This window comes from Cibotium barometz, chromosome 63, assembly GCF_041138505.1.
Source record: "Cibotium barometz isolate CiBa-2024 chromosome 63, ASM4113850v1, whole genome shotgun sequence".
NCBI lineage: Eukaryota > Viridiplantae > Streptophyta > Polypodiopsida > Cyatheales > Cibotiaceae > Cibotium > Cibotium barometz.
Window position 1 is genome coordinate 16162241 of NC_141108.1, and position 27036 is coordinate 16189276.

The 27036-nt window shown below is 43.9% G+C and overlaps 1 protein-coding gene across 1 annotated transcript in view; it reads right to left on the minus strand.

Annotated features, from left to right (window-relative positions):
• Positions 1–16475: 16475 nt before the first annotated feature.
• Positions 16476–27036, minus strand: part of LOC147603759 (uncharacterized) — an 81303-nt gene continuing 70742 nt past the window's right edge. Inside the window, exons 4-5 of the mRNA XM_086796403.1 lie at positions 17760–18056; positions 16476–17628 (exon numbers count right to left, since the gene is read on the minus strand). Of these exons, the coding sequence (XP_086652529.1) occupies positions 16810–17628; positions 17760–18056 (1116 nt within the window). The 3' untranslated portion in view covers positions 16476–16809. The remainder of the gene's footprint in view (positions 17629–17759; positions 18057–27036) is intronic.

The following is a 27036-nucleotide window of genomic DNA, read 5'->3' on the forward strand; positions in this document are numbered from 1 at the left end:
ATTTACGAACGGAGGTTTAGGATCCCCATAGACCCGCTCGCAAAGTTTCACCATCACCAAACGCCGTATGATAATGATGTCCCACCCAAACCCACTATTTTTTGCATAGGGGACCCCTTTGGGCACTATACGAAAAAATAGCAGGGTGGCAACACACTCTCCCACCCATACGGCGTCTAATGGTTGTGAAACTTTGCCATGGATCGACTCATAAAGTTTTACCACTAGCAGATGTTTTATGATAATGATGCCCCACCCAAACCTGCTTTTTTTTCCTTGGATACTATGTGAAAAATAGGGGTGGTAACAACCGTCCCACCCATCCGGTGTTCGCTGGTGGTGGTGAAAATTTTCAAGCATGCAAAAAGCTAGCGGGTGGCAACACACCATCATGTCCATATGGCATTTGATGGTGGAGAAACTTTGCAAGTGGAGGGCTAGGAGTCCCATGGACTTGCTCGCAGAGTTTCACCACCGTTGGACACCGTAGAATAATGATGCCCCACCCAAACCGACTCTTTTTTGCATAGGGGACCCCTTGGACATTTATGCAAAAAATAGCGGGTGGCAACACACCGTCCCGCCCATCCGATGTCTGATGGTGGTGAAACTTTGTGAGTGGAGGGGTGGCAGTCTCATGGACCCGCTCACAAAGTTTCACCCGACATCAAACGTCATATGATAATGATACCCCACCCAAACCCGCTATTTTTTACATAGGGGACCCCTTTGGGCACTATGCGAAAAAATAGTGGGTGGCAACACACTGTCCCACCCATCTAGCATCCGATGGTGTGAAACTTTGCGATCTGTGGGGTAGGAGCCCCATGAACCCACTCACAAAGTTTCACTACCATCGGACACCGTATGATAATGATGCCCCACCCAAATGTTCTATTTTTTACACAGGGGACCGCTTGGGCACTATGTGAAAAATAGCGGGTGGCAACACACCGTCCCGCTCATCTAGTTTGCAAGAAGAGGGGTAGGAGCCCCATGGACTCGCTCACAAAGTTTCACCACCATCGGACACCACTCACTTGCAAAGTTTCACCCCCAAACCATTAAGAGAAGGATACAAAATATATGGGCACAACTATAAAGCCAACTTATAATATATATGGGTAGAAGATACAAACTGAGAGAAAGATACAAACTGAGAGAAAGATATAAAATGAAGGGTAGTAGATGCAAAAAATAAGAGGGAGGAGGCTACAATATCAATCCGCAAACTCTCTAGCTCTGAGGGTCTCGAAGATGCTCACATGATCGTGTTGGGCTAAGGTCCACCGTGGGGGGCTTGCCTTCTTGTTATTAACTTGCCGAAGCGTGAGTTTCACAGGATAAGAGTATATGATCGCCTCCTTGCTCCACTCATACTATACAAACTTAATGCCGCCCTTGCGCATCTAACCCTGCACATGGTAGTGACCTGCCACTATCATGTTATGGGCATCAAATGGGAATCCATAATCATTAGTCACATCACACTCAAGGGTGCACCTGGGCCTAGTGCACCTCAGAATGTAATAGTCCACCTCCTCCTCATTGCCCTCCTAGGGTGGGAAATGGCTACAAAAACATCACCCACTGTCAAAATATCTGTCAAAGAATCATCATCTGTCCCCTCAGGTAGTGTGAGAGGATCAAAAGTGGTGGGGGGTTAATGCTCCTCGCTCTTGCCTCAACACCTGCTGCAACCAAGGATCACCCCACTCTCGCATCATCTCGCACAGTGAGTAGTCACCATCGATACATGGCCCACAAAAACATGAACAACACCGTGTGAAGATGGTGGGATCATCATAGGATGTGCTCCTAATTGAGTGTAGCCTAAGTGTGCCATCCACTGTCGCACAATCTGGAGAAGCACCATCAAGGACACTACTGTCAACACACCAAAAAAACCTCCTGACAATCCTGGCATCTCGTTAAGGGAAGGAAGAGATAGCAGTAGTGGTCAAATGTGCATTGCACCAAGCCACTACATCTTGTGCATCTCAAAAGCACTCACTGTCACAGCAGAGCTGGTGACGTTTGAGGGTGCATTTGACACACGCACCCACACCATCGTGCTCCCCCTTTCCATGCCTTGTCTCGAAGAAGCTCTAAATCACCTAGTAGCCTGTCATGCGATGCCAAGAATATAGCCAGTAAAACTGACAAGCACTCTTGAACTATGCCACACATCCATTAGACCATATCCACCGTCCTGTCCATGTGACTCCATGCTCTCTCAAAAAGTCATCACATGACGATGGAAGCAATGTTGCATAAACTGGGCATTGTGAGAGCCATCATCACTAATGTAAAAGTGATACTCTCTAATGATGACTCACTCCTTTGGGGTGCTTGCTATGTTATCTATTTTCGCCTCTGCATGCTGATAACTAATATGCACCATGATGGCCACCTAGTCAACCACACAAGAATGGGAATTGTTAGATTCATAGACAACATAATATAAAATATCTTGAAGACCTTAAATTGAAAATGAGGCAATGTCTCATGCAATACCTTCTTAGAAAAGTAGTACTCTGCCTGGATCTCCTGTTGTGGTGCAAATGTGTAATTCTCTATGAAGTCAACCACAGAGACAACTACACCAATAGGAAACTGTTGTAGGCTGGCATGAAACTGATGGTCTTGCTACTTGGCACCGTGAGCATGATGTATGTAGGCATAGATGGAATCTGTAAATGTACTCATGAGCTCACCACATGCCGAATGGTACTCCACTAGCTGTAATCTCCTCGACCACCCATGTGTGACATACTCACACTATCACCAAGTCACCACCTCAGCCACCACACAGAGGAATCCTCCTCTGCTGGTTGATGGTAATCTCACGGTATGCAAACATGAACTCAAAGTATAACTATGTCTATGTCATCTCAAGAAAGCAAGCCCCATGCACTATGTACTCCCCACACGAGGAACCCTATGTCGTAATGCCTTCTTGTACTCTAGTGATGCACGACAATGCTCCTCCCAAAACCTCTCTATCATCGCCCTCATCTCAGGGTCCAATAAACGATTGCATCTAGGTGCACGGTCACTACTAGCCCATAGAGCACCCTCAATCCCACTGTCCAAGCTCTATCTCCTCACAAACCCTGCATGAAGTGCTCGACGACGAATCTAAAGTATGTAAGAAGTGGCGCGATGTGTACCTGCTGGTAAGACATTGCTGGAAACAAATGCTATAAGGGCACGTCTTGCAAAGCCAATGCATCTTACGCTTGACTATGATGCATGACTGCCTCAAGCTCATTTAGCACACCAACACCGGTCCTCCTCAAATGTGGGCTGCAAATCGAGGAAGCGGTGGTACACCGTGCCATGCACGAGTGCCGTAGTAACAACGCATCTAGCACACTAGACTGTGATGCCACATCGAGGTCAACAAAGTACTTGTCGAAGATAGCATTGGCACGGTTTCGTGCACCAGACTTGGAAAGGTATTTCCCATGAGAAGATGCCTCATGAGCAACACCAAAGGGTGGAGTGGAAAGCACATGGTCGACAATGTCATCGGCATCGCCAAACTGAGGAGTGCCAGCGGTGGTGGCAGGAAGGGCATGTGCACCACATTGAGGAGTGGCATCAAGGTCATGGGCTGCACTAGATGGAGGAGTGTCAAGCTCATAGGTGTCACCCAAGAGAGGTGAGGAAAACTCGTGGGCCACGCCCGAGGAGGCTGGAGAGGCACCGGGTAGATAAGTGGCAAGCTCATGGGAGGCGCCTGACAAAGGAGTGGCAAGCTCAGATGGTGCGGCACTCAATGGAGGAGTGGCTAGCTTATGGTGGGCAACACCCAAGATAGAAGTGCCAATCTTGGAGGACGTGCCAAAAGGTGGAGAGACACAAAAGATAGGAGTGTCCACCTCATGGGCGGCACCTAAGGGTGGAGTGACAACCGCATGGCAAGGTGTAAGGGAGGAGTGGCAAAAGGCTCAAAATAGTGTGGAGAAAGAATTGTGGGAGAATGAGGAGGAGAAGGAGGTGAAGTGGCGTCATGCGAAAGATAAGGAGAATGGGTGGGGGGAGGATATGATGCCTCATCAATTAAACCCATCATGCGTTGTAATGCTCAAGCCCTTGCTTTGCGCTCACAATCTCTTCTTCTCCTATCTTCCATGCGAACCCTTGCTTGCTCCTCACACGAACAAGGTGGATCGGGGGATCCCGTTGCCTATTGCTTTTTGTACTCCTACGACTTTGTGAACCCATGCTAAGAAAGAGATTAAATAAAAAATTAAAAATAATTAAGATTAAAGTAATACTAGAACAAGATTAACATATGCTTGGCATGGAGCTGTCTCCAAAGTTGGTGAAGCTCTAAGAATGAGGGAGTCATCAAAAATTGGACTATATATACCAAGCTAGTTAGCATTTCATTGTTTAAATTAGATTAAGAATAAAATTTAGATTTCTACAGATAATGATAAATTTTTATGAATTTTGCAGGCATAGAAAGTCAACCAAGTTGACTGTGCTGAGGTGGCAAGATGACATGGACATTCTTGATTACGTGAAAATGCCATGTATGCATTTGATGTGGCATGCCATGTAGGCTTTAGGGAGTCTCCCCAATATGATGTGGCATGTACATGTAGGACTAAGACTATGTCACCATAGCTTAATTGCTTGACAAATGGCATACTCTCTAGGCTTGGTGAAACACCAAGCCTAATAGGGTTCCTTTGTTTTAGACTTTGGGTGGACAAACAGTGAAAATTTGATTAAGATGGTTGGAAAATGGGCTTTCCTTACTCAAATTCACTCCATTTTTTTTTGGGTTATATTCATCATGAGACAAGTACTTTGATCCACAAGAAATTGAAGTGCAATGAGGGTCGTATAAAATTTATATAATTAATTTATTAAACTTTTGCAGGCCCTCTAAGAGATTGAGTGAATTTTCTATAGAAGATCGGAAGAAATTCAACTGTTGAAACTGCAATTTGACAATATGGCCACATTCTATACATATTTGTCTAACTTCTCACCGTTGGATATTTAATGATGAGCTTCATATTTGCCAAGATCTTGAATAGAAAATCACATGTTGCTTTACAATATAAAGCAACGAAAAAATATTTATAAAAAATAGTTAAATAGCCAAAACAATTTCCAATAAATCAAGTTAAGCTCTATGCAATGTGTTACATTCATGTACGAATTGGGGTAATCATTGGACTTGAGATGTAGAAGTACTAAGCATTGTATGTGTGACATATACTATAGTAAAGAAAGTTGGAAAATGCAAATGCCAAAACTTCCGTGTGATGAAACAATCACTAAAAGAAATTAGATTTCCAATGGGGGTGCCATTTGAACACCCACTATATGTATAATGTGCCCCAAAACAAACACCATGTCACTAATAAATTCCAAACATAACTATGAGAGATTGGACCTTTAAGTTGTGAAGATGCCTATTTTTAGGCTATCTTCAGGGCACCCAACTGTCAAAAGTAGTGCCCCTTATCTTGCAACCACCCTAAAGTACCACTGCCACCACAGCGGTCTCATAGAAGATATTGTTGTGTTACAGGTTGCATACAAAAATTATCTATTTGCAGGATTTTGATTGTTGTAGTAGGCAAAAATGTTTAACGGGCTCAATCAAATTGTCTCAGTGAGAAGCTGGAAAAGAACACTTCCATGCCTGGAAGTTTAGAATGACCAATTTCCTGATGGGTAAAGGATTTTGGGACTATGTCGAAGGAGACAATGAGAAGCCTTCAAAGTTGTCCGAAGGGAATGTCACTCCAGTAGCAACATATATAAAGGCATTTAAGGATTAGAATCAGGGTACAAGGAAAGTCATGTATTGTCTTTTGATCAGTGTCATAGACACACTGATAGGACACATACAAGATGCCAACATTCTAGCAGTTGTATGGTAGAACCCAGTGCAGAACCCGAAGGGAATGCCACTCTAGTAGCAACAGATATAAAGGCAGTAACTGATATAAAGACATTTAAGGATTGGAATCAGGTACAAGGAAAGTCATGTATTGTCTTTTGATCCAGTGTCACCAGACACAATGATAGGACACATACAAGATGCCAACATTCCAGTAGTTGTATGGCAGAACCCAGTGTGCAGATGTTCCGAACTAATACAAAGGCAAGAAAACTGCAGCTAAAACAAGAGCTACACATACAGTGGAAAAGAAAAGCATGCCTACTATCAATGAGTATGCTTTAAAGATCAAGGGAATTATTGAATCCCTTGGGTATATCAATGTATCAGTGAAAGATCATGATTTGGTGAGTGTTTGTTTAAATGGTCTTGGTAAAGAGTACAAGCCATTCAAGACCTCCATTGCAGTTAGAGAGAATGTTCCCAACTTTCGGGACTTGGTGTCTATGCGTTGACTCTTCTTCACAAAGAAAGAACACATCAAAATAGGTCTTCTACTCTAATTTAGGCAGAGGTAGAGGTAGAGGTCATGGTCGAGGCCAAGGTGGTGGCCGCGACAAGGAAACCATAATTCTGGACAACAACCATCCAATGATTTGCAATACTAGTAATCATACACAAGTTGAAGAGGTGAGTCTAGAGGCAAGGGGAGCCAAAGTGGCCGAGGTGGTTGGCAAAGAAATTAGAGTGCAAATAGCATAGAGTGTTATTATTGTAGCAAACTAGACACATAACAAAGGTCTGCTATAAAAGGAAGAATGACATTAAAAGTGGAAAGTTGCAGCAAGACAACTATGTATCATCTAGTAAACAGGGTGGTGATATAAGAGAGTGAGTAGCTATTTGTGATGCAACACACGCTCAGTTCCACAACAAGAGACGTGTCAAGATCTCAAGATATATGGTATGTGGATTCTAGCACCTCTAACCACATGACCAGTCATGGTGAGTGGTTTAGAGAGACGTAGAAAATGGAAAAACCAAGTTATGTAAAATCAGATGATGATACTGCGCATCCCATTGCTTGCACATGTTTATGTAGGATGGCAAAATGAGGTACTTGGCATATGTACTTCATGTTCTAAATATTACAAAGAACCTGGCTTCTGTTGGACATATGGTTTAGGGTCTACAAGTGAGGTTTAATCCTCAAGGATGTTTTCTGGAAGAATTCAAAACTCAGTGTTGCTTGGTTACAAAGGGTAACATAAATGGTAAGATGTTTACTTTGGATGTGAACATGCCTGAGGTAAAGGCAACCATGTTTGCGCATGGAACATGTGTCATTGTACATATTGACATATAGCGCAAGCGCATTGGTCACGTGAATATACATCGACTGAAGTCTATATAGGCCCAAAATATTACTGCAGGTTTGCCATAGTTTAAGGTTCAGGGTATGCGTAAAGTATGTGAAGCATGCCAACTTGGTAAGCACGCCAAACATGCTTTCCCACATGAAAAGGATGTTAGTGCAAGGCCATTAGATGTTATACATTTAGATGTATGTGGAGACCGCCAAGACTGCAATGTTATACATTTAGATGTATGTGGAGACCGACCAAGACTGCAATGTTGAAATATACAAGTGAATAGGATGCGTGCGGGAACAAGCCCTTGGCTACTAGAGGTTGTAAAAGAGAATCTATAAATGTGAGAGAACCTGTGAAAAGGTGAGAAGAATCTACTGAAAGAGAATAAAGGGTAGCATGAGGAGATTTAGGAGGTGTGGAGATATTCTGGGAAGGTGGAGAGAATCAAGCAAAAGAGGTGGAGTGAATCAAGGAGAAATCAGTGGGATTAGATGCTTGGATGTAAACTCTATAAATTGAGGCATTGGCCTAATGAGAATTTGCTGGTTTTTTATTATCCATGCCTACATTAAGCTATCAGTTAATTGCTCACATCTTAATTATCGTCGTCTAATCTCTTTGTTAACGATGTTGATTCTAGCAGTTGATCCACCATAGCTCATCACATTGCTATAATTTATTAGAGCCTAGCCTAGAATCCATCAAGTTTATGAGCCCATTATCTAACTAATTAAGATTAGTAGATGATTAGGACATAATCATTTTTTTAAAGTTATTTTCAAGTAACCCTCTGTACCCCCAGCTGGTGGAGGAGCTCTATCTCCCATCATGCATCAAATTAGCTCAAGCCACTTTAGGCAAACATAACTAACACACTTGTGCTCTAGCCCATCCAAACAGAAGATCAAACCGCCAGCGCCGCACGCTGCTATTCCACGCGATTTTGCAGGCACCTTTTTAAAAAAAAATGAGATCTTGTCTACTCCAAATCAAATTTCTCTACTTCCTCTTGGCCCTAGGGGTTTTCAAGGGTGCTCTACAAGCTGGTGAAGTCAGAATTTGATTTGATCAAGTCTACAGTGAGATCCAAGCTCTTCATTAAATCTGCAGGTGACTTTGGTAAAACAGAGATTAAGCATTCAATGTTTAGTCAAATCTTGTGTTTCTTGGCTTAATCCTCTACTAGACTAATTGCTATTGATGGCCTTGAAAGCATTTTAGCTCATTTGAACTCTAATGCCTCAGATCTGGGCTCCCCACATACGTGATTTTTTGCACACAAAATAGAGGATTAATTTGTTAATCAATGATTAATCAATGCTAATCACTATTTTTTTGGTGCAATCGAGGGTTGAAATTAACCATTAGGTATGTGATACAGATCCCTATAACTTCAGATTGCAATTTGGAGATGGTTTGATACTCCAACCATTCCGTACAAATTGGTTACCGTTGATTTAATGTAATTTCTGGTGATTTTATGCTGATAAATCTGTTGTAATCATCTCCTAAACACTAGATTGAGTTGTAAAAGGGTAGACACTGCCCTTGAATCTTGAAATTGGATCAAGTGGTAAGACCCCCTTCACATTATCATGAGTACGGCACAAGAAATAGCCAAATTTAATGGAGACCAGTTTTACACATGGCAGAAAAAAACCATGTATCTGCTCATGAGGAAAAATCTATGGGGGCTAGTTGAGGGAAGAGATGAATGCCCAGAGGTGAGAGGGAAAAATGAGTGGAAGAGCAAGAATGAAAAAGCATTGGGACTTACACACTTAGTTTAAATGATGAAATCATTCATCACATCACAGGGATACAATGGGCAAAAGATGCATGGGGTGAACTCAATAAATTATTTGGCACACAAGCTAAACATTCAAAGATAAATATGCTAATGAAATTCTACAAATTGGATATGAAGGAAAGTGAACCTTTAATCATACACTTGAACAGATATAAAGGCATCAAGTAACAACTGGCTCAGCTATTGGCAAAAAGGTAGAAGATGATGAGGCACTAGCAGTACTTCTGAAGAGTGTGGACAAAGGTGAATATGAAAACATTGTAGCAACACTAAAGAATGTACCTGACTCAACAGCAGGAGAAGAAAAAGCATTTTTCACCCGAGGAGGATTCTCTCGAGGACGAGGACGAGGAAGAGGCATAGTAGGAGGAAGGACCTTCACTTGCCACAACTGTGGAAAGCCAGGACACATGGCAAGAGACTACAGCAAACCCAGTGGAGAAGGAACGACTTTGGCAAACTTCATGGAGGCTCCTAAAGAAGTGGAGTCGGATCATCTTTTCTGAGAGAGAGAGAGAGAGAGAGAGAGAGAGAGAGAGAGAAACCCCACAACCCAATGTAACGTGCCCAACAGAGTAAAACCACCTCTTAGCCACCGATGATGATGTAGGCCATGTGGTAGATGTATGTGTGAGCACTTTAGTCAAGGTCACGGGCACTTTAGAAGCCTTGGACGACAGAGAGAGAGAGAGAGAGAGTGTCAAGGACTATGAATTTAGGGACTTGAGGCACTCGTCGCAGACTATCAAGTAAGAGGGAAACTTGATATAGGGTCCAGGTGTGCTAGGAGTATTCACTTGAGGGGAGGTGTTGAAATATACAAGTGAATAGGGTGTGTACAGAAATAAGCCCTTGGCTAGAGGCTGTAAAAGAGAACCTGTAAATGTGAGAGAACCTATGAAAAGGTGAGAAGAATCTACTAGGAGAGAATAAAGGGTAGCATGAGGAGATTTAGGAGGTGTGGAGATATTCTGGGAGAGGTGGAGAGAATCAAGGAGAAATTAGTGGGATTAGATGCTTGGATGTAAACTCTATAAATTGAGGCATTGGCCTAATTCTCTTTGTTAATGATGTTGACTCTAGCATTTGATCCACCATAGCTCATCACATTGCTGTAATTTTAACATGCAACAATTGCAGGTTGCAAATATTTATGTTACATTCATTGATGACCACACTAGGAAAGTGTGGGTTTACTAAAGTGAGGTGTTTGCTCATTTTCAAAGATTTCAAGTTTTGGTCAAGAAGGAAAAAGGCATGAAAATAAAATGCATGAGATCAAATAGTGGGGGAGAGTATTTCTCCAATGAGTTCAATGTTTTCTTGAGAAAGCAAGGAATCAAGAGACAGTTTACATGCAGGTATACAGTCCGCAAGAATGGTGTTGCATAAAGGAAAAATAGGCATAGTACAAAAGTGGTGTGTGCCTTGATGGTTGAAAAGAATATATGCCATATTATTTTTAGATAGAAGCAATAGTAAGCAACTACTATGTACATTATGAACAAGATACTCACTACAATTGTTCATGGTATGATGTTTGAGTAGAAGTTTATAGGCATAAGACTAGATGTGTCTCGCTTGGAAGTGTTTAGGTGTATTGCATATGTGCATGTTCCTGATGAAGCAAGAATAAAGTTAGATCCAAAGGTAAAGAAATGTATCTTTATTGATTAGGCTATGGAGTAGAAATATTTTGATGTTATAAACCGACCACTCGTGAGATGCAGAGATGTTGTCTTTGACGAGATAAGTAGCTGGTATGCACCAGCAATGAAGGCAACAAAATATGTAGATATAAGAAGTGTTGATGCTACACCACATGTAGAGGAGCAATCACAAGTGCTTAGTGAACTTGTAGAGTCCTCTAATAGTGGATCCAATGTTAGTCTTTGACCAGGCAGGTTGTGGGTAAACATGTATTAGGCAAAGGGAAGAAAAGGTAGATCACCCTTTTGTCCCTGATTTGTTAGCAGAGCAGGTCACTCATATGTGGATGGTGACATTAGTGGCTTTAAGTAGAGCCTTGATGAGGAGCTTGGCATTCCATTTGTGGTTACTCCTAGTGTAAGGAGAACCAAATCTATTTTAAGGACACCTAGCACAGCGATACATGTGTACACAGGTCTATGAGAGTTAGGTACCTCGTTGACAGGTTGACATATGATGGATATACAGTCCATCATTATGCTTACATAGTTAAAGTAATACAAGAGTTGGAGCCCACTTGTTTTGAGCAAGCACTCGGAAATAAGAAAGGGGAAGATGCCATGAATGAGGAGATACCATTGAATAAGATGCCATGAATGAGGAGATGGCAACATTGGATGCAAATGCAACATGGGAGTTAGCTTGGAGTTAGTGTCTTTGCCTACTAAGGAAAAGAAGGCAGTTGGACGTAGCTGGGTGTATAAAGTCAAGCATAACACTGATGGTTTAGTGAGTAGGTATAAGGCAATATTGGGCTATATGCAGACTTATGGCATTGACTATGAGCAGACATTTAGCCCGATTGCAAGAATGGCAACAGTGAGAGCTATCCTTGCTATGGCTGCAGAATACCTTCTTGCATATGGTGATCTGCAAGAAGAAGTATACATGGTGCAGCCCCCTAGGTTATGAAGAGAGTAATGAAAACACCCATATTTTTTATGCAAGTTACACAAAGCCTTATATGCCTTGAAGTAGGCACCTAGAGCATGGTCAAAGAAGATCGGGGAGTATCTTGTTACCATTGAATTTCAGATATCCAATGCAAATTTTTTACTTTATGTGAAAACGACAGATAGAGGTATCATGCTATTAGTCATCTATGTTGATGACTTGATTATTATTACTGGTGATAGTGATGCTGACATACATGATGTTAGGAGAATTTTGAAGTAGAAGTTTGAGATGAAGGATTTGGGTGAGCTGTGGTATTTCTTGGGCATAAAGGTGGTGAGATCACCTCATGGCATTTTGTTATTGTAAAGGTAGCGTGGCTTGGACATGTTGTCCAATTATGGTAAGACATGATGTAAGCCTATTTCAGTGCCATTGGAGCAGAACACAAAGCTTTTCGTAGATACAGGTGAGATTTTGGAGAACCCCGTTATGTACAGAGGCAAATAGTGGGTAGCTTGATCTACATGACCATTACTAGGCCAGACTTGAGCTATGTTGTTGGACTTGTGAGTCAGTTTATGAAGGCCCCTAGGAAGCCACACTTGGACACTGCCAGAAGGATTCTTAGGTACATAAAGTTCATAGTTGATTGTGGACTTTTCTATGAGGCTTGATAGAGATAAAGCTACATGGGTACACAGACGCTGTTTGGGTTGGTAGTGTTGCAGACAAGAGGAGATCTACCAGTGGTTTTATGTTTTCCTTTGGGAGTGTTATTGTGAGCTGGAGCAGTAAAGAAGTAACCAACTATGTGTCCCTTCCAATTGTGATAAGACTTTGCTATATGTCCCTTCTAATAGTGCTAATGAAACAACAACCCTTATGTAATGCATTTGTGGTGTTTGGGGTCTTCTAGCCTTTAGGATTGTGGTTTTATTACATTGTTTAGGTTTGGTTTGATTTACTCTTGTTTAGCTTGCCTTTTCTCAAAAGAAGTTTCTTCTCTTAGTCTTATATTAGAAGGTGGGTAGAAGAATCTTTCTTGTTGGTGCCAACAATAGTATTATTAAAACCCTTGGTAAAAAGATCACTTAAAATAATTCTTCATCCCTCACTTGAGATGGTGACGTGTAAGTGTCTCTAGCGCATTAATGGAGAATGCTCATGCTTCCTTTTGGTCCAACAAACTTTGACCTAATAAAAAACTTACTCCACATGAGAAACTGAGTCGCTTTTAAGAATGTGGTCTTCCTCCCTCATTTTGGTGATGTTTAAGTTCAACTTTTTTGGTAGGTTTACTAGTGCCAACACATGTGCAGTGCTACTCAACATATGTGCAATGCTCATGACAATGTATGAGAGATGATGGGGGATTTAATTCCCATTTACATGGGCAACTTTTTAGCTTTGAAAATTAGTGTCTTTACAAAGAATAAATGCTTGAAAATAGGAAACAAGAGCACAAAGTTTTATACATGTGAATCGTCTCCTACATATTACAACAAATGAAAACAACCCCAAAACTTCTTGTGCATGTGACTATGCCCTTAAATAGGGCTCTATACTAAAAACACTTTTGTGCTTGCCCTAGGAAGGTTTTTTTAAATTAAAAAAACCTTCGAAAAACCAATCGAAGGGGTGTAGTACACAAACATGAAATTCAACTAGTAGCCAAACAATTTTCTTTACTCGTCACACTTGTGAGGAGAAATTAAAATGGAGCTTTCTTATAGAAAGTGTGACAAAAATAAGGACATAACATGGAGCTTTCTTATCCACACAATGAATGAGAATAAGGTTCACTTCAAAGATTTCAGTTATTGAATCTTCAAAGATTGTGCTCTCTACAGAGATGCAAACTTATGTGTTCGAGAAGGATGAATTAGCAACTCAAGTACTTCTCTAATTAAGATATCAATCAACTCTAATTAAAGCTAAATATGTACTAATTAAGTTTGATTTTACCTCACCTCTCATAAATCAGAGATTTAAACTTCAAGTTGAGATCTATTCATGATGAAAGATCAATCGAGTAGGCATAGTGTAAACATGTAAAAATTCTAAGCAAAATGACATGCACTATTAGTCTTGCATAATTGTGAGGAGTGATTTTTTGGTTCATTCAAGATCTTTTCAGTCAAACATCATGGGATCTTAACAATGGAAGAATGCAATTTTTTTATTTTGAATTTGATTTGCATTTATTGCTTGTGTAAGTATAGTTATTGTTCATAATAAAAAAAGGTCAATCATCAAGCAAAACAAGGCAAACAAAGCAAGGGTGGATGTTTATTTAGCATTTTTTTGTTTTTAAAAATTTTAGATCTAGTGTAGATTGTTTTTATTATTACTTATTGTTTGTGTAGATTTGCAATAAAAACACTACACAGTGGCAAGACACCCTTTTGCAAATGGGTATTTGAGAGAAAAAAAATCTATTTTTCACACATTCTATATTTATTTAAATCTTTACCCTAGTGGTATCTAAAATTCTAATTCTCTCTCTCTCTCTCTCTCTCTCTCTCTCTCTCTCTCTCTCTCTATATATATATATATATATATATATATATATATATATATATATATATATATATATATATGTATGTAACTTGTACCTTTAAAACCCTTAGGAAAATCAAATCACACAATCTCTTTTTAACCTTTATTCTCTGGGTCATGCGAATTGTAGTGTGGCTTAGCAGTTAGATATTTGGGAAGATTATTAAAATGTCCCATAAGACCATACTTATTGATGGTCCTTATCACCTATATATGTGACTTGGCTACAAACGACTAAGTATTGAGCCAAGAATTGTAGATCTTGATCTAGTCTAGCCCTCAATGTGGATAATGGATTACTTGCAAGTTGCACACAAGCTGGCTCTCTTATGCTCGAGGATATTCTCACAGTATCAAACCTACAAAATGTCATGTGCTCTTAAAACATTATGTGACATGACATCCTTAAACAATTTTCTTCCTCATGCCTTAAACATCAAGCATGCAAACTTCCCCCCTTATAGATCAACAAAACCATTTGAACATTGGAGTACCAATATGTTTTCTTACATGCAAAAGATAAATCCTTTGATTTATTTGTGGTGACATCTAGCCATATTTGGCCAAAATATCAATCATTCATGCACAAGCCTTGCAAAGTTTTATATAGACAAGACTAAAGTTTTGTGTTTACAAAACCACTCAAGCATTTGGCATCTCACATTGTGAAGTCAACTCTAACCACGATGCATTCCAATGTCTATAATTAGATGCATTATAAATCAACTTAGGGAAATACTTGTCCATGCATACTATAGAAGCCTCCCCATAATCTGTATGTATGTATGTATGTATGTATGTATGTATAGGGTAAAGCTCCTTCATGCATCAAATTAGTATTCGACTCCCAAAAGCTACAAGTTTTTCACCCTAGATTGTGGTTCTATACATCACATAGTTATTGGCAAACATTTTCTACCAACTAGAAGTGGGCAGGCAAGCAAGGGAAAAACATTAATGCCATCACATTAAATTCATGCAAAAGCTTGGCTTATCTACTTAAAATCTTGGTGGAATAGATGCATGCTCGGGGGTGGGAGGGGGGCGGGGGTAGTAACAAAACAAGGTACAAAAGCTTGGCAACTCCATAGCCACCCATATTTTTCTATGAAACCCTATAACCAAACATGTCTTGTTATTAACAAATTCAAACAAAGCTAAGCTAGACAGACTAGGAAACTTGCAAATTATTATACTCACAAATTAATCTCAACTTTACAACGAAAGGGATCGATTTCCATCAGCTTAGCAATCACAAACCCTAACAACATGATATGTACATACTAGGGAAAGCCTAAAAGGAGCCTGCAATGTACATACTAAGAAACCCCAAGTCTTGCCTCTACATGCAACAACACTAACAAGGACTACTCATACATTCTATGTTTTAATCTGAAAACTAAGAGGAATGTCCCCAAGAAGCCAAGTCATCTAAGAGGAACTTCAAGCTCTGCAAATATGGGCACACTAACTCCTCGATGAGAGGCAAGGCTTTTCAAAAAGATCCGCAGTTGGTAGTCTCCAGGCTGTGCAAATATGAGCACAGTTCATTGAACTGAAGGTACCCGTACGTGCAAAGCCCCTCTTTTCTTTACGAGTGACATTATACAAAGAAATTGCATACAATGACAGAATTTATTTTACAAATAACTAAAAATGTTTACCAAGCAGCTCTATTTGATGATGTTAGCCATCTGAGTTTCCATTTTACTAGGTGTCCATGTTTGAGCTCAGACTTCATGGTAGGTATTGGGGTGAGGACAACAATCATATAAGAGGCCACCAGCAGTAACCCACATGTCCGAAAACATGTACAAATTCCCTGCAAATACAACTGGTGTGTACACATGCTCACCTCGGGCAATCAACAGGTGTATTAGTAGGTTCACACAAACACATGCAAACTGTAAACAACACTCAGACTTCAATATTGTACAAATATTTTCCGCAATTGCTGATTAAAACCGAAATTTCTGTGAACAAATCTGCAGATGCAGGCGATTTTCATGTGCTTCCAAAATAATAGTGAAGATACTGGCCTCTTCTTTCATTACAATGTCCAAACTTAGTTTCTTTGATCCAAATGGACAAGACAAGACATAAGGCAAGGTTTACCTTCTTGACTAACCCTCTTTCATTGGAAACACCAACATAACTTTTTTTAATGCAAAGACGATATCTGACTTGCTTACATTTTTGACAAACGTAACCTCTGCGGTAATAGCAATCATACGACGTTAAATACAGTAGCTTGCCAAATAAATTACATGTTTGAAGGAAAAAAAGTTGTTTTCAACTTCCACCTCTTTACACTCTAGGAGTAGAGCATAAAGAATACTCTCTGACAATGTATGGAAGCCCATAAAGAATACTCTTTGACAATGTATGGAAGCCTCACTTAGATGAGCTTGGAGGAACGTTGGAAGTGCTACATTCATTTTCATCAAACCCAATGTCAAAAATGTGATGGAAATTAGGTCAATAACATAGAAAAGAAAAAGTGCATGCATAATAAGAGATGGACACACATGAATATAATTGGGGGAGAGGGGAAACACTTTGAAACTGATACATGGGTCCCACACTTAATGGGAATCAGCAAGGCTTATTGCCTCTTTGATTTGGTCTTGAGAAACCCATTTCAATACATCAGCTGCACTAGCTTCAAGCTTCTTGGAATCCTCTGCTGATTCCACAAAAGGTGAGCCATGTTGTCCCAGCATCGAGCTTAAGGCCACTTTCAGAACCCTGTTGTCTTGAGCAACATGAAGTAGAAAGTCATCACCCGTGATGACTACCATCCTCAAATCATCCAACAGGCTCTTGTCGGTGTCCTCACCCACACTAGTGAGCCAATCCATAAAAGCAACTTTGGCCCCTCCAACAGAGAGACCCCTTACATCAAGCACCCATTCAGTCTCATGTAGTTGAGGTCGACTGTATCCGGCATACACTTCCCTTGCCAACCCCAATATCTTTTTGGCCAAGTCTTTGAAACCTTTTTTCCAAAAACAGTCCAGAAATGCATTATAAACGAATGCCTTGGCCTCAAGGCTGTCTGTCTCATTCCATTTCTCAAGAAACGAGAATACTGCTTCTATGAGCTCAGGTTCCAGCTTCTGATTGTCCGAATCAGTGAGGAAAAGTGATGTCAGTAACTTGCAGACCTCCAAGTCACTTTCTTGTACTGCTCTGGCCAGAGGAGTCAGCTTGTTTTCCAGAATACTAAAAGACTGGATCAGCACACCATGGGCTTTTGCATCCAAAGCAATCCCTTCCTTCTCAATTTCTTTGAGTAGAGCAGCTGCATGATGATACCAGTTACCTTCCACATAGAGTGCTAAGGCAGTCCCATAAGCTGCCTCTGTCATCTGAACTGGAGCTTTTCTCATGGCATTGAATATCTGCAAGTTGCAGAGATAATCAGTAATATGCTGACACTAAGGAGAGGCTTCAAGATCTTACAGAAACAGTAAAAAACCAGCTAGAACTTCCTCTTCTCAAAGCCTACTATGGTATTCAATTCTAGTGTTACCTTATGCCCATCCCTTGTCCAGTTGCGCTTGGTATAGCAACGAATTAAGGTCATAAAAGTGTGCAGGTTTGGTTGAACACCTTCCTTCAACATTCTCCTATATAATTGTGCTGCTTTATCAAACTTCTCCACTTGTGCCATCGCGGAGATGATCGAGCTATAGCTAACAGTACTAGGCCTGTAGCCATTCTTACGAATCTCTTCGAAAATTTGAAGTGCCTCTTCATGAAGACCTTGTTTTCCATAACCATCTACAAGCATGTTAAAGGCGATGATTGTCGGTTTGATACCTAGTACCTGTGAAAGAACCCAATAGAAAAATCAACATTTACAATTGAATCATGATGTGTGACCTTTCATTGCAAACGGTCTTATGATGAAGTGATTTAGACATAGAAGGCAAGAACCATCAAAAAGATAAATACAAAATGTAACAGCCATAGTTACGGGAAACGCCCGAAACGGCTATTTTTGAGGGCCGAAACACGTTTCGGGGTAGGTAGGGGACTGAAATGCATTTCGGTCACTGAAACCATAGTTACCAGGGGACGGGGACGGGAACGGGGACGGCTAAAGGTAGGGAACGGGGACGGGGGGTGGGGACGGCACTCAAAATTGTTAATTTTAGAGGAGTAAAGAATCAAGATTAATCAATCAATAGCAACAAGCTTTCTAACTCCAAAAGTTCGGAATCATGATACACATTACATTTAAAATTAAATTACGCTACGAGGTGCAAGAGTCAAGAGTCAAGACTTACAGAGTCGGAAAAGAAAGACTTTAAAGTTGATAACATTAAATAGATAAACTCAAAAGATGTTGGGGCCTAGGCGATACAAAATATAAGTCACTCGCTCTCATACTCTGCGCTCCTCCCAATAAGAGAGGTGCTAGCCTCATGATCATGAGTGCGTGAAGTGTGGACGGGGGTTGTGTCATCCGATGAAGGCTCATGATGAGAACCATCTGTCCCACCCTCCTGTGCAATAGTTGTAGCTGCCTCCTCTTGTTCCATCTCCCACTGTGTAAAAGTATCGGCATTGTATCTTGCACTCTTGCCAAGCATGCGCAAGATTGCGCTAATGAAGACAAGATCATTAGCTCTTTCCACCCCAAGCCGATTTCTTTTATTTGATGAAATGTGACTATAGGAGGACCATAATTGCTCTAGGCAAGAAGAGCTAACGAACTGGCTCAAGATCCGGATCGCCAACTGTTGTAGCTCTGGTCCATTTGATCCGAAGTCCTCCCACCATAATGCTGCACCAACCTTGAATCTGTCCTGCTGCGCATCTGCACATCCATATGAGCCTTGAAATGCCCTGTAATTAGAGAGCTGGTCTCTAATTTTGCGCCCGATTTCTGCATCCGGCGTGAGGCGATCCAAGATGAGTCTGCAACCGTTGCTCACCTCTTTATCACCCTCCTGCCCTTTTCCCTGAAATTCTGTGTCCACCATAAAAGCAGCTGCATGTAAAGGAGAGGAATATGAGCTCCATCTCGCCACACAAAGCGAGTGGATCTCCTCATATCTATCTACGTCTGGCTTAAGCTTCTCAAGACTCTATCATCCGGTCCATGGCTTCATATACTTTGTCGATGCATGGCTGCATAGCATCAACAATCCTGAGCAAGTGGACAACGGGATGCACCATGGCATCAGTACGCTTGAGGTCCTCCCAAAAATCAGCATCGTCGACCTTTTTCTTGATTGAAATCCCTACCTGTGTACGTGCAAAAGATGAGGAGCAAAACTCATCATTGATGAATAGTTGCCGCACCGCACCCTGACAATCCTTCAAGCGATGCAACATAAGAAAGTTGTATGCAAAGCGAGTGTCCGAGTACGTGAGAAGGACCTTTGTGGACCTCTTCCCAAACTCGGATCGAAGGTATGTGTGATTGTTGATGAAGGTCACAATTGCACATGCATCATCAATCACTGATTCAATCCATGACAATTTCCCAATATCTTTCAAAAGATTATTGAGACAATGTGCCATGCAAAAAGAGACGGTGATGACAAGTTTGCCCAAATGCTAGCCTTTAAACACATGCATATGAGCACTTGGGCTTGAGAGAATGGTTGAAGGCAGCAAGTGGAAGCAGAGGAGAGACTTGGAGAAGCCAACAATGATCCAACACTTGATCAAGCAAGCATGCAAAAGTAGGCAATTAAAGATACAACTAGGGAACTCACTAGGCTTTTCATCCAGAGCGCTTTGTCTTTTCGCATTGTGCGCACACCATGATGGAAAAAGGCCATGAGGGCAATCAGCCGCATTGGATTTGAGTGGGAGGGACCCTCCTATGAGACATTGCGCACTAAAGAGCACGGAAGAGAGCAAGAAGCAGTGGAGGTGGAGATGGAGCCATTAAAAGCCACTTGGAGCAAGTATGGTTGCACATTGTTATGTGATGGGTGGCAGATATACGCAAGAGAAATGTGTACAATCTTTTGGTGTCCTTTTGCAAGGGCACTATGTTTTTGCGTGTCATCGATGCTTCTATGCATGGGACAGTGGTGACGGGAGCGTTTATATGGTCACACCTCCGTGAGGCTATCATGGAGATAGGCCCACAAAACATAGTGTAGGTGGTCATTGACAATGGTAGCAATTGTGTCTCTATGGGATGGATGCTAGAGGATGAGTTCTTGTAGATCGTATGGACTCCATGTGCATCCTATAGCCTAGACTTGCTCAGTGAAGATCTTGCCAAGATTAGGTGGATTGCTGACATCTTTGACACTGCGCGTAGCTTGGTGAAGTTTGTTACCAAGAGGCCCAGGGTCTTGGCAATGTTTCGTGCCAATAGTGACCTTGAGCTTCTGTAGCCCTCACAAACCAGGTTTGTATATATGTTCATTGTGGTTGAGAGGGTAGTGAACTTTGAGAGTCCGACAGGGACTCGTGCGCATAGTGGTCAGTCGAGAGTGGATGAGCTGGGAGGACCGTGAGCACCCGAAGGCAGTTGCTTTTGCACGCAGAGTGATGTAAGAAGATTGGTGGAAGGAGGCAAAGGCGTTATTGAGCGCTCTGTTGGGGTTGAGGAGAGCTTGCTTGTACACCACCACACACACACTAAGCTTGAACCACACACATGAGAGAGAGCTAGTTGCTGGAAAGTACTCTTATGATAATGATTGTACAAAAGTACTATGAGTACAAAATATAGCCTAGGGCAAAGTGCCCAACACACATAAGTGTGTTCACACGGGGAAAAAACTTGTGTCCAGCCACAGGGAAAAAGTGCCCGTGAGTAAGCTTTTTTCACACCCGAACTAGCCGGGAGTGGTCATGACCAACAAACCCCCCTCAAGTGAATGGTGTGAACGGAGACAAGGTGTAGCAGACGACCCTGGTAGAAAGCTTTGTGGAAAGCTTCAAACTTTTCCCTCGAAAGAGGCTTTGTAAACCCATCTGCTATATTGGCACGTGTAGACACATAAGCCAAGTCAATCTCTCCTCCATGGAGCCTTTTCCTGACATAATGATAGTGAACCTCAATGTGCTTTGTGCGGGCATGAAATACTGGGTTTCGTGCAACTGCCAAAGCACTCTGACCATTAGTGTAAATGGTGGTAGGGGATTGCTGTCCAACACCAAGATCGGCTAAAAGGCATTGTAGCCAAACACATTCCACAGTAGCTATAAAGGCTGCCCTGTATTCAGCTTCACAGCTAGAAGTGGCCACTGTAGGCTGCTTCTTACTGAGCCATGAGATGCATGAGTCACCAAGAAGAAAACAGTTACCACTGGTTGACACTCGTGTGTCATAGAAACTTGCCCAATCACTGTCTGTAAATGCAAGCAAGCATAGTGTAGAAGAACTACCATAAAACAAAGCAAAGTTTGCGGTGCCTTTAAGATAGCGAAAGACACGCTTACACGCTTGCCAATGCATAGTGCTCGGACAATGCATGAATCTCCTCAACTGAGAAACAACATGCTGTATGTCCAAACGAGTAGAGCATAAATAGATAAGGCATCCCACAGCCTCCTGATAGGTGGCAACATCAAAAGGCCCACTAGCATGCTCAAGTGACAGTTTTAGACCTGGTTTAAAAGCTGAAATATCACCCTCTTCAGGGCCGGTGACGAGCATGTCATCCACATAAAGAATAAGGATGAGAACATTGTTCCCAATGTGACGTACATAAAGTGTGCTCTCAACTGAACTATTCTGAAACCCTTTGGCAGTCAAGTATGCATGAATTTTGTGCTACCAAGCACGAGGAGCCTGTTTAAGACCATACAGTGCTTTATGTAAATGGCATACTTTACTTTCTGCACCTTTTTGAACAAAGCCGGGAGGCTGAGATACATAGACTTCCTCTTGCAAATCGCCATTCAAAAAGGCAGTTTTGACATCCAACTGATGTACATGCCATTGTTTGTGAGCAGCCAATGCAATAACAGTACGTATAGTAGTCATACGTGAAGTGGGAGCAAAGGTCTCCTCATAGTCAATGCCCTCACGTTGGGCATACCCTTTGGCGACCAAGCGAGCCTTATGGTGATCAATTGAACCATCAGGCTTACGCCTTAGCTTGAAAATCCATTTTGTGCCAATGGCATGCTTGCCAGGAGGCAAGTCTCAGAACTCCTAAGTACCATTTTTGTCAATGGAGTCCAACTCCGAACGCATGGCTGCCACCCAATTATCATCCTCCAATGCATCAACATGAGAAATAGGTTCCTCATTACAAGCGGTGTGGCAACAAGAGCTGTATCCACATAATGTGAAGATGCATGGTGAGAAGCAGCACGTGTACGACTTGGCATAAATGTAGATTGTTTTCTCTCACGCAAAGTCTCGACTAGGAACAGTTTTTGACTTCCTAGTATCTGTATCTTCTTCTGCCAATGCATCACCCAAGGAATCTTGGTCAATTTGAGGCATTTTTTGATCAATTTGGGGCAATTTCAGCTGTTGATTTTGTTGATTTTCAGCAGGCATAGGTGGCTGTAAATGAGCTGAAAGTGGCTCTACTACATTATCCACATTGGAATTGAATAAAGGCAACAAGTTGCAAAGGCACCTAACTTCACTTTTAAACCATACACCCAACAAAACCGAGTGTAGTCATCAATGAACGTGATGAAGTACAAGTGTCCTCCAAAATATGGAGCCCTCATGGGACCACAAAGATCACTATGAATGAGCTGTAATGAGCACCATCTTTAGGAAAGGAATTCTTGTGCATCTTTCCAAGGATGCATCCCTCACATACATGCTTGAATGGAACTTGCATCATAGTTACCAGGGGACGGGGACGGGGACGGGGACGGCTAAAGGTAGGGAACGGGGACATGGGGGTGGGGACGGCACTCAAATTGTTAATTTTAGAGGAGTAAAGAATCAAGATTAATCAATCAATAACAACAAGCTTTCTAACTCCAAAAGTTATGAATCATGATACACATTACATTTAAAATTAAATTACGCTACGAGGTGCAAGAGTCAAGAGTCAAGACTTGCAATGTAATGAATCATGATACACATTACATTTAAAATTAAATTACGCTACGAGGTGCAAGAGTCAAGAGTCAAGGACATTAAATAGATATACTCAAAAGATGTTGGGGCCTAGGCGATACAAAATATAAGTCACTCGCTCTCATACTCTGCGCTCCCAATAAGAGAGGTGCTAGCCTCATGATCATGAGTGCGTGAAGTGTGGATGGGGGTTGTGTCATCCGATGAAGGCTCATGATGAGAACCATCTGTCCCACCCTCCTGTGCAATAATTGTAGCTGCCTCCTCTTGTTCCATCTCCCACTGTGTAAAAGTATCGACATTGCATCTTGCACTCTTGCCAAGCATGCGCAAGTTTGCGCTAATGAAGACAAGATCATTAGCTCTTTCCACCCCAAGCCGATTTCTTTTCTTTGATGAAATGTGACTGTAGGAGGACCATAATTGCTCTAGGCAAGAAGAGCTAACGGACTGGCTCAAGATCCGGATCGCCAACTGTTGTAGCTCTGGTCCATTTGATCCGAAGTCCTCCCACCATAATGCTGCACCAACCTTGAATCTGTCCTGCTACGCATCTGCACATCCATATGAGCCTTGAAATGCCCTGTAATTAGAGAGCTGGTCTCTAATTTTGCGCCTGATTTCTGCATCCGGCGTGAGGCGATCCAAGATGAGTCTCCAACCGTTGCTCACCTCTTTATCACCCTCCTGCCCTTTTCCCTGAAATTCTGGGTCCACCATAAAAGCAGCTGCATGTAAAGGAGAGGAATATGAGCCCCATCTCGCCACACAAAGCGAGTGGATCTCCTCATATCTATCTATGTCTGGCTCAAGCTTCTCAAGACTTTTTCTCTCTGGAGGACTCCATGGAAGCCGCTCCGACTACCCCTGCCGATTCCGGTCTCCGTCTGGAGTTCACAGCTGCAGATCAGCAGTTGTTTGTTTCTACAGTATCCGCTCTTGAGGCCTCCTCCTTGGTCTGCAAGATAGTGGGTAGCCGTCCGATGCGGAGAGCGCTTCGCGACCTTCTGCAAGGCAGCCTCGTTGGCGTGCCTGCCAAGATCGTCAGCGTCGATTTTTTGGGACGTGGCTACTACCAGGTGGATTTCGAGTCCCCCCAGGCAGCTCATACAGTGCTGGCTCGGAGCCCCATTGCCCTCCGCTCATCCCGGGCGTTCCTGGCGCGATGGACTCACGGTTTCGACCCCGCTTCTGACCCGCTAGCAGGCGCGACAGGTTTCCCCATCACTATCTGCTTTCCTGGACTCCGCAGGGAGTACTTGCCCCTCTTGTCATCCATTGGCAAGGCGTTCGGGCAGGTGGTGGAGACGCCTCAGCCAGCGGCCTCAGTGATAGCTCGGGCAGCAAGACTTCGGCCATTTGTGTTGTGGTTCCTTCACCGGAGTCCCTCCCGAAGACGATCCTCCTCCCTTGTCTTTCTGGAGGACATTTGATACAGCGCGTGGAGTATTCGGGCCTCCCCGGCCAGTGCTACAACTGTCGGGAGATGGGCCACCTCGCACGCGCTTGTCCCCGCAAGGGGGTTCATCCTTCACGCTCTGCCGCCTCTGGACCCCCTTCAGGAGGCCTGAGGGGTGGCCATCCACCTCAGAGACCGGACATCCCTGGCTCGTCTCAGCAGGCGCCATCATCTGACGAGCAGGCTCCGGCGGAGGATGCCGCGCAGTCCCAGGAGGCTGGCGGATGGCAGGAGGTTCGCCGGCGGAAACGCCTGGCCCGGAGGGACCGTCGCAGACGCCAGCAGGCAGCACAGGCTGGCGGACAGGCGACCCCGGCTGGCGTCCATGCACCTACCCACACTTATGCTCCAGTCAGGGATAGGCGGCCAGCAGGTCCCACCCCGATGGACGAGGATTCAGTCTCAGTGCCCGTTGAGGCTGCCGGTGGAGCCCCCCATGTGGAGACCCCGCTCCCGCCTCCCCCCGAGGGGGGCCCCGCCCCCTCCATGGAGTCTTGGAGTAGATTCCCGAGGATCCCAGGCCGCACTCTGCGACCCCTGGCCCCTCTTCCCTTCACTCGGAGAGCACTCCTTCCTCCCCCCCCTCTCCCCCCCCCCGGCGGCCCCCCTTGACTCCTCTCCTCTGGCAGATGCCTCTCCATCCTCTCCTCGCTCTCCCCCCTCCTCTCCGCGAGCCACCATCCCTCCCTCGGCCTCTCCAGGATACTCCTCCAGACCACCCACTGCCCCGGGGCAGCGCAGCTGGGTAGGCCAGAGCTCTGTTCAGCGGCTGTTCCACCGCCACTCCGGGCCAGTGGAGATGGCGATCATAGCTTCGCCCACCACTGAGTTCTCTCCAGCCTCCCCTGGGGGGCCCCCGCGAGTGATGGGGCTCCCAGTGGATTATGGTTTTTTCAGGTGTCTCCAGCTGGATGCTGGCCCGTTTGAGACACTGGTCGCGCCCTTGCGAGTTTGCGTGGTGTGCCATCCCTCTCGCTCTCCTTCAGTGGTGAGCAGCATGGTAGCCTTCTCCTTTCCTCTCAGTGTTGCCCCAGACACAGCATGGGATTGCAACTCTGTAGAGGAAGTTCTGCGTGATCAGATACTGGAGTTTTCTCACCACTTCAGTGACCTGGGGCTCACGGACCTATTGCAGACCCGATTACACTCAGCCCGCATGAGCTTGTTTGGCATAGGAGATTGGCGGGCGGATCCGGTCCACACCTCCGTTGAGGCGGTGCTACTGATTCTCCTCCACGCCGCCCCGAGGGTGCAGCCTACCTTTAGATACATATATGCAGAGGATTGGTCTCACGCCTATGCCCTGGACAGGGCAAAGGCGGAGTGGGGCTGGACACAGAGACAGGTCACCCTTTTTTTGGAGAGACTCCGCACCCGGACTGACAGTGACTATTCTCCCTCCAAGCCAGCGCCCAAGACTCACAGAGTGGAGGGCAACTCATCCGGGCCGGCTGAGAGGGGTGAGCCAGTGGCGGCTGCTTCACTTGCCATAGCTCATCCATGAGGATCCTCTCATGGAACATCCAGGGTCTTGGTGGACCTCGCTGCTACATTGGTAGGGGCAGACTTCGCCAGGAGATCCAGAGGGCTCTTGTTGGAGGACCCATAGATATCCTTTTCATCCAGGAGCACCACCTTTCTGCCGGGCGCACCCGCACCTGCGGGAAGATCTTGCCAGGCAGGAGTCACACTTTTTGGTCACCGGCATATGGTCCCCAGGGGAACCAGGGTGGAGTATGCATCTCAGTCAGCGAGCAGCTTCTATCCGAGGTTGTGGATTCTGGCACTCTGGTCCAGGGTCGAGCGCAGTGGATCATCCTTCGGGTTGGGGAAGACCGCATTGGCTTCCTCAATTTCTACGCCCCTAATGGGGCGACCGGGAGAGCCGAGTTCTGGAGCACCATTAGGCAGTCCCTCCCCATGGCAGACCATTGGTGCCTAGGGGGGGATTGCAACATGCTAGAGGATGCAGAGGACAGGATGGGGGGCAGCCAGGAGACCATTCATGGGCCGGAGCTCGCTGCCTGGGAGGAACTAGTGCTGCAGGTGAGAGGCCAGGATCCGTGGACTCTCTCGGAGTTTGGCAGGTTGCAGGGGAGTTTATCTTTCTCGCGCTCGGATAGACGGGCCACAGGAGTTACCCTTTCCCGCATCGACAGGTTTTACATTGATGAGTGGGCTTGCGATAGAGGTGGCACTGTGGGTATACTTGCAGGCTCCTCGTTTTCAGACCACTTTCCAGTGCTTCTCCAGATCGATGACCCCACGAGAGGAGAGCGAGGGCAGAGCGTCCGGATTCCAGATTGTCTCATAGAG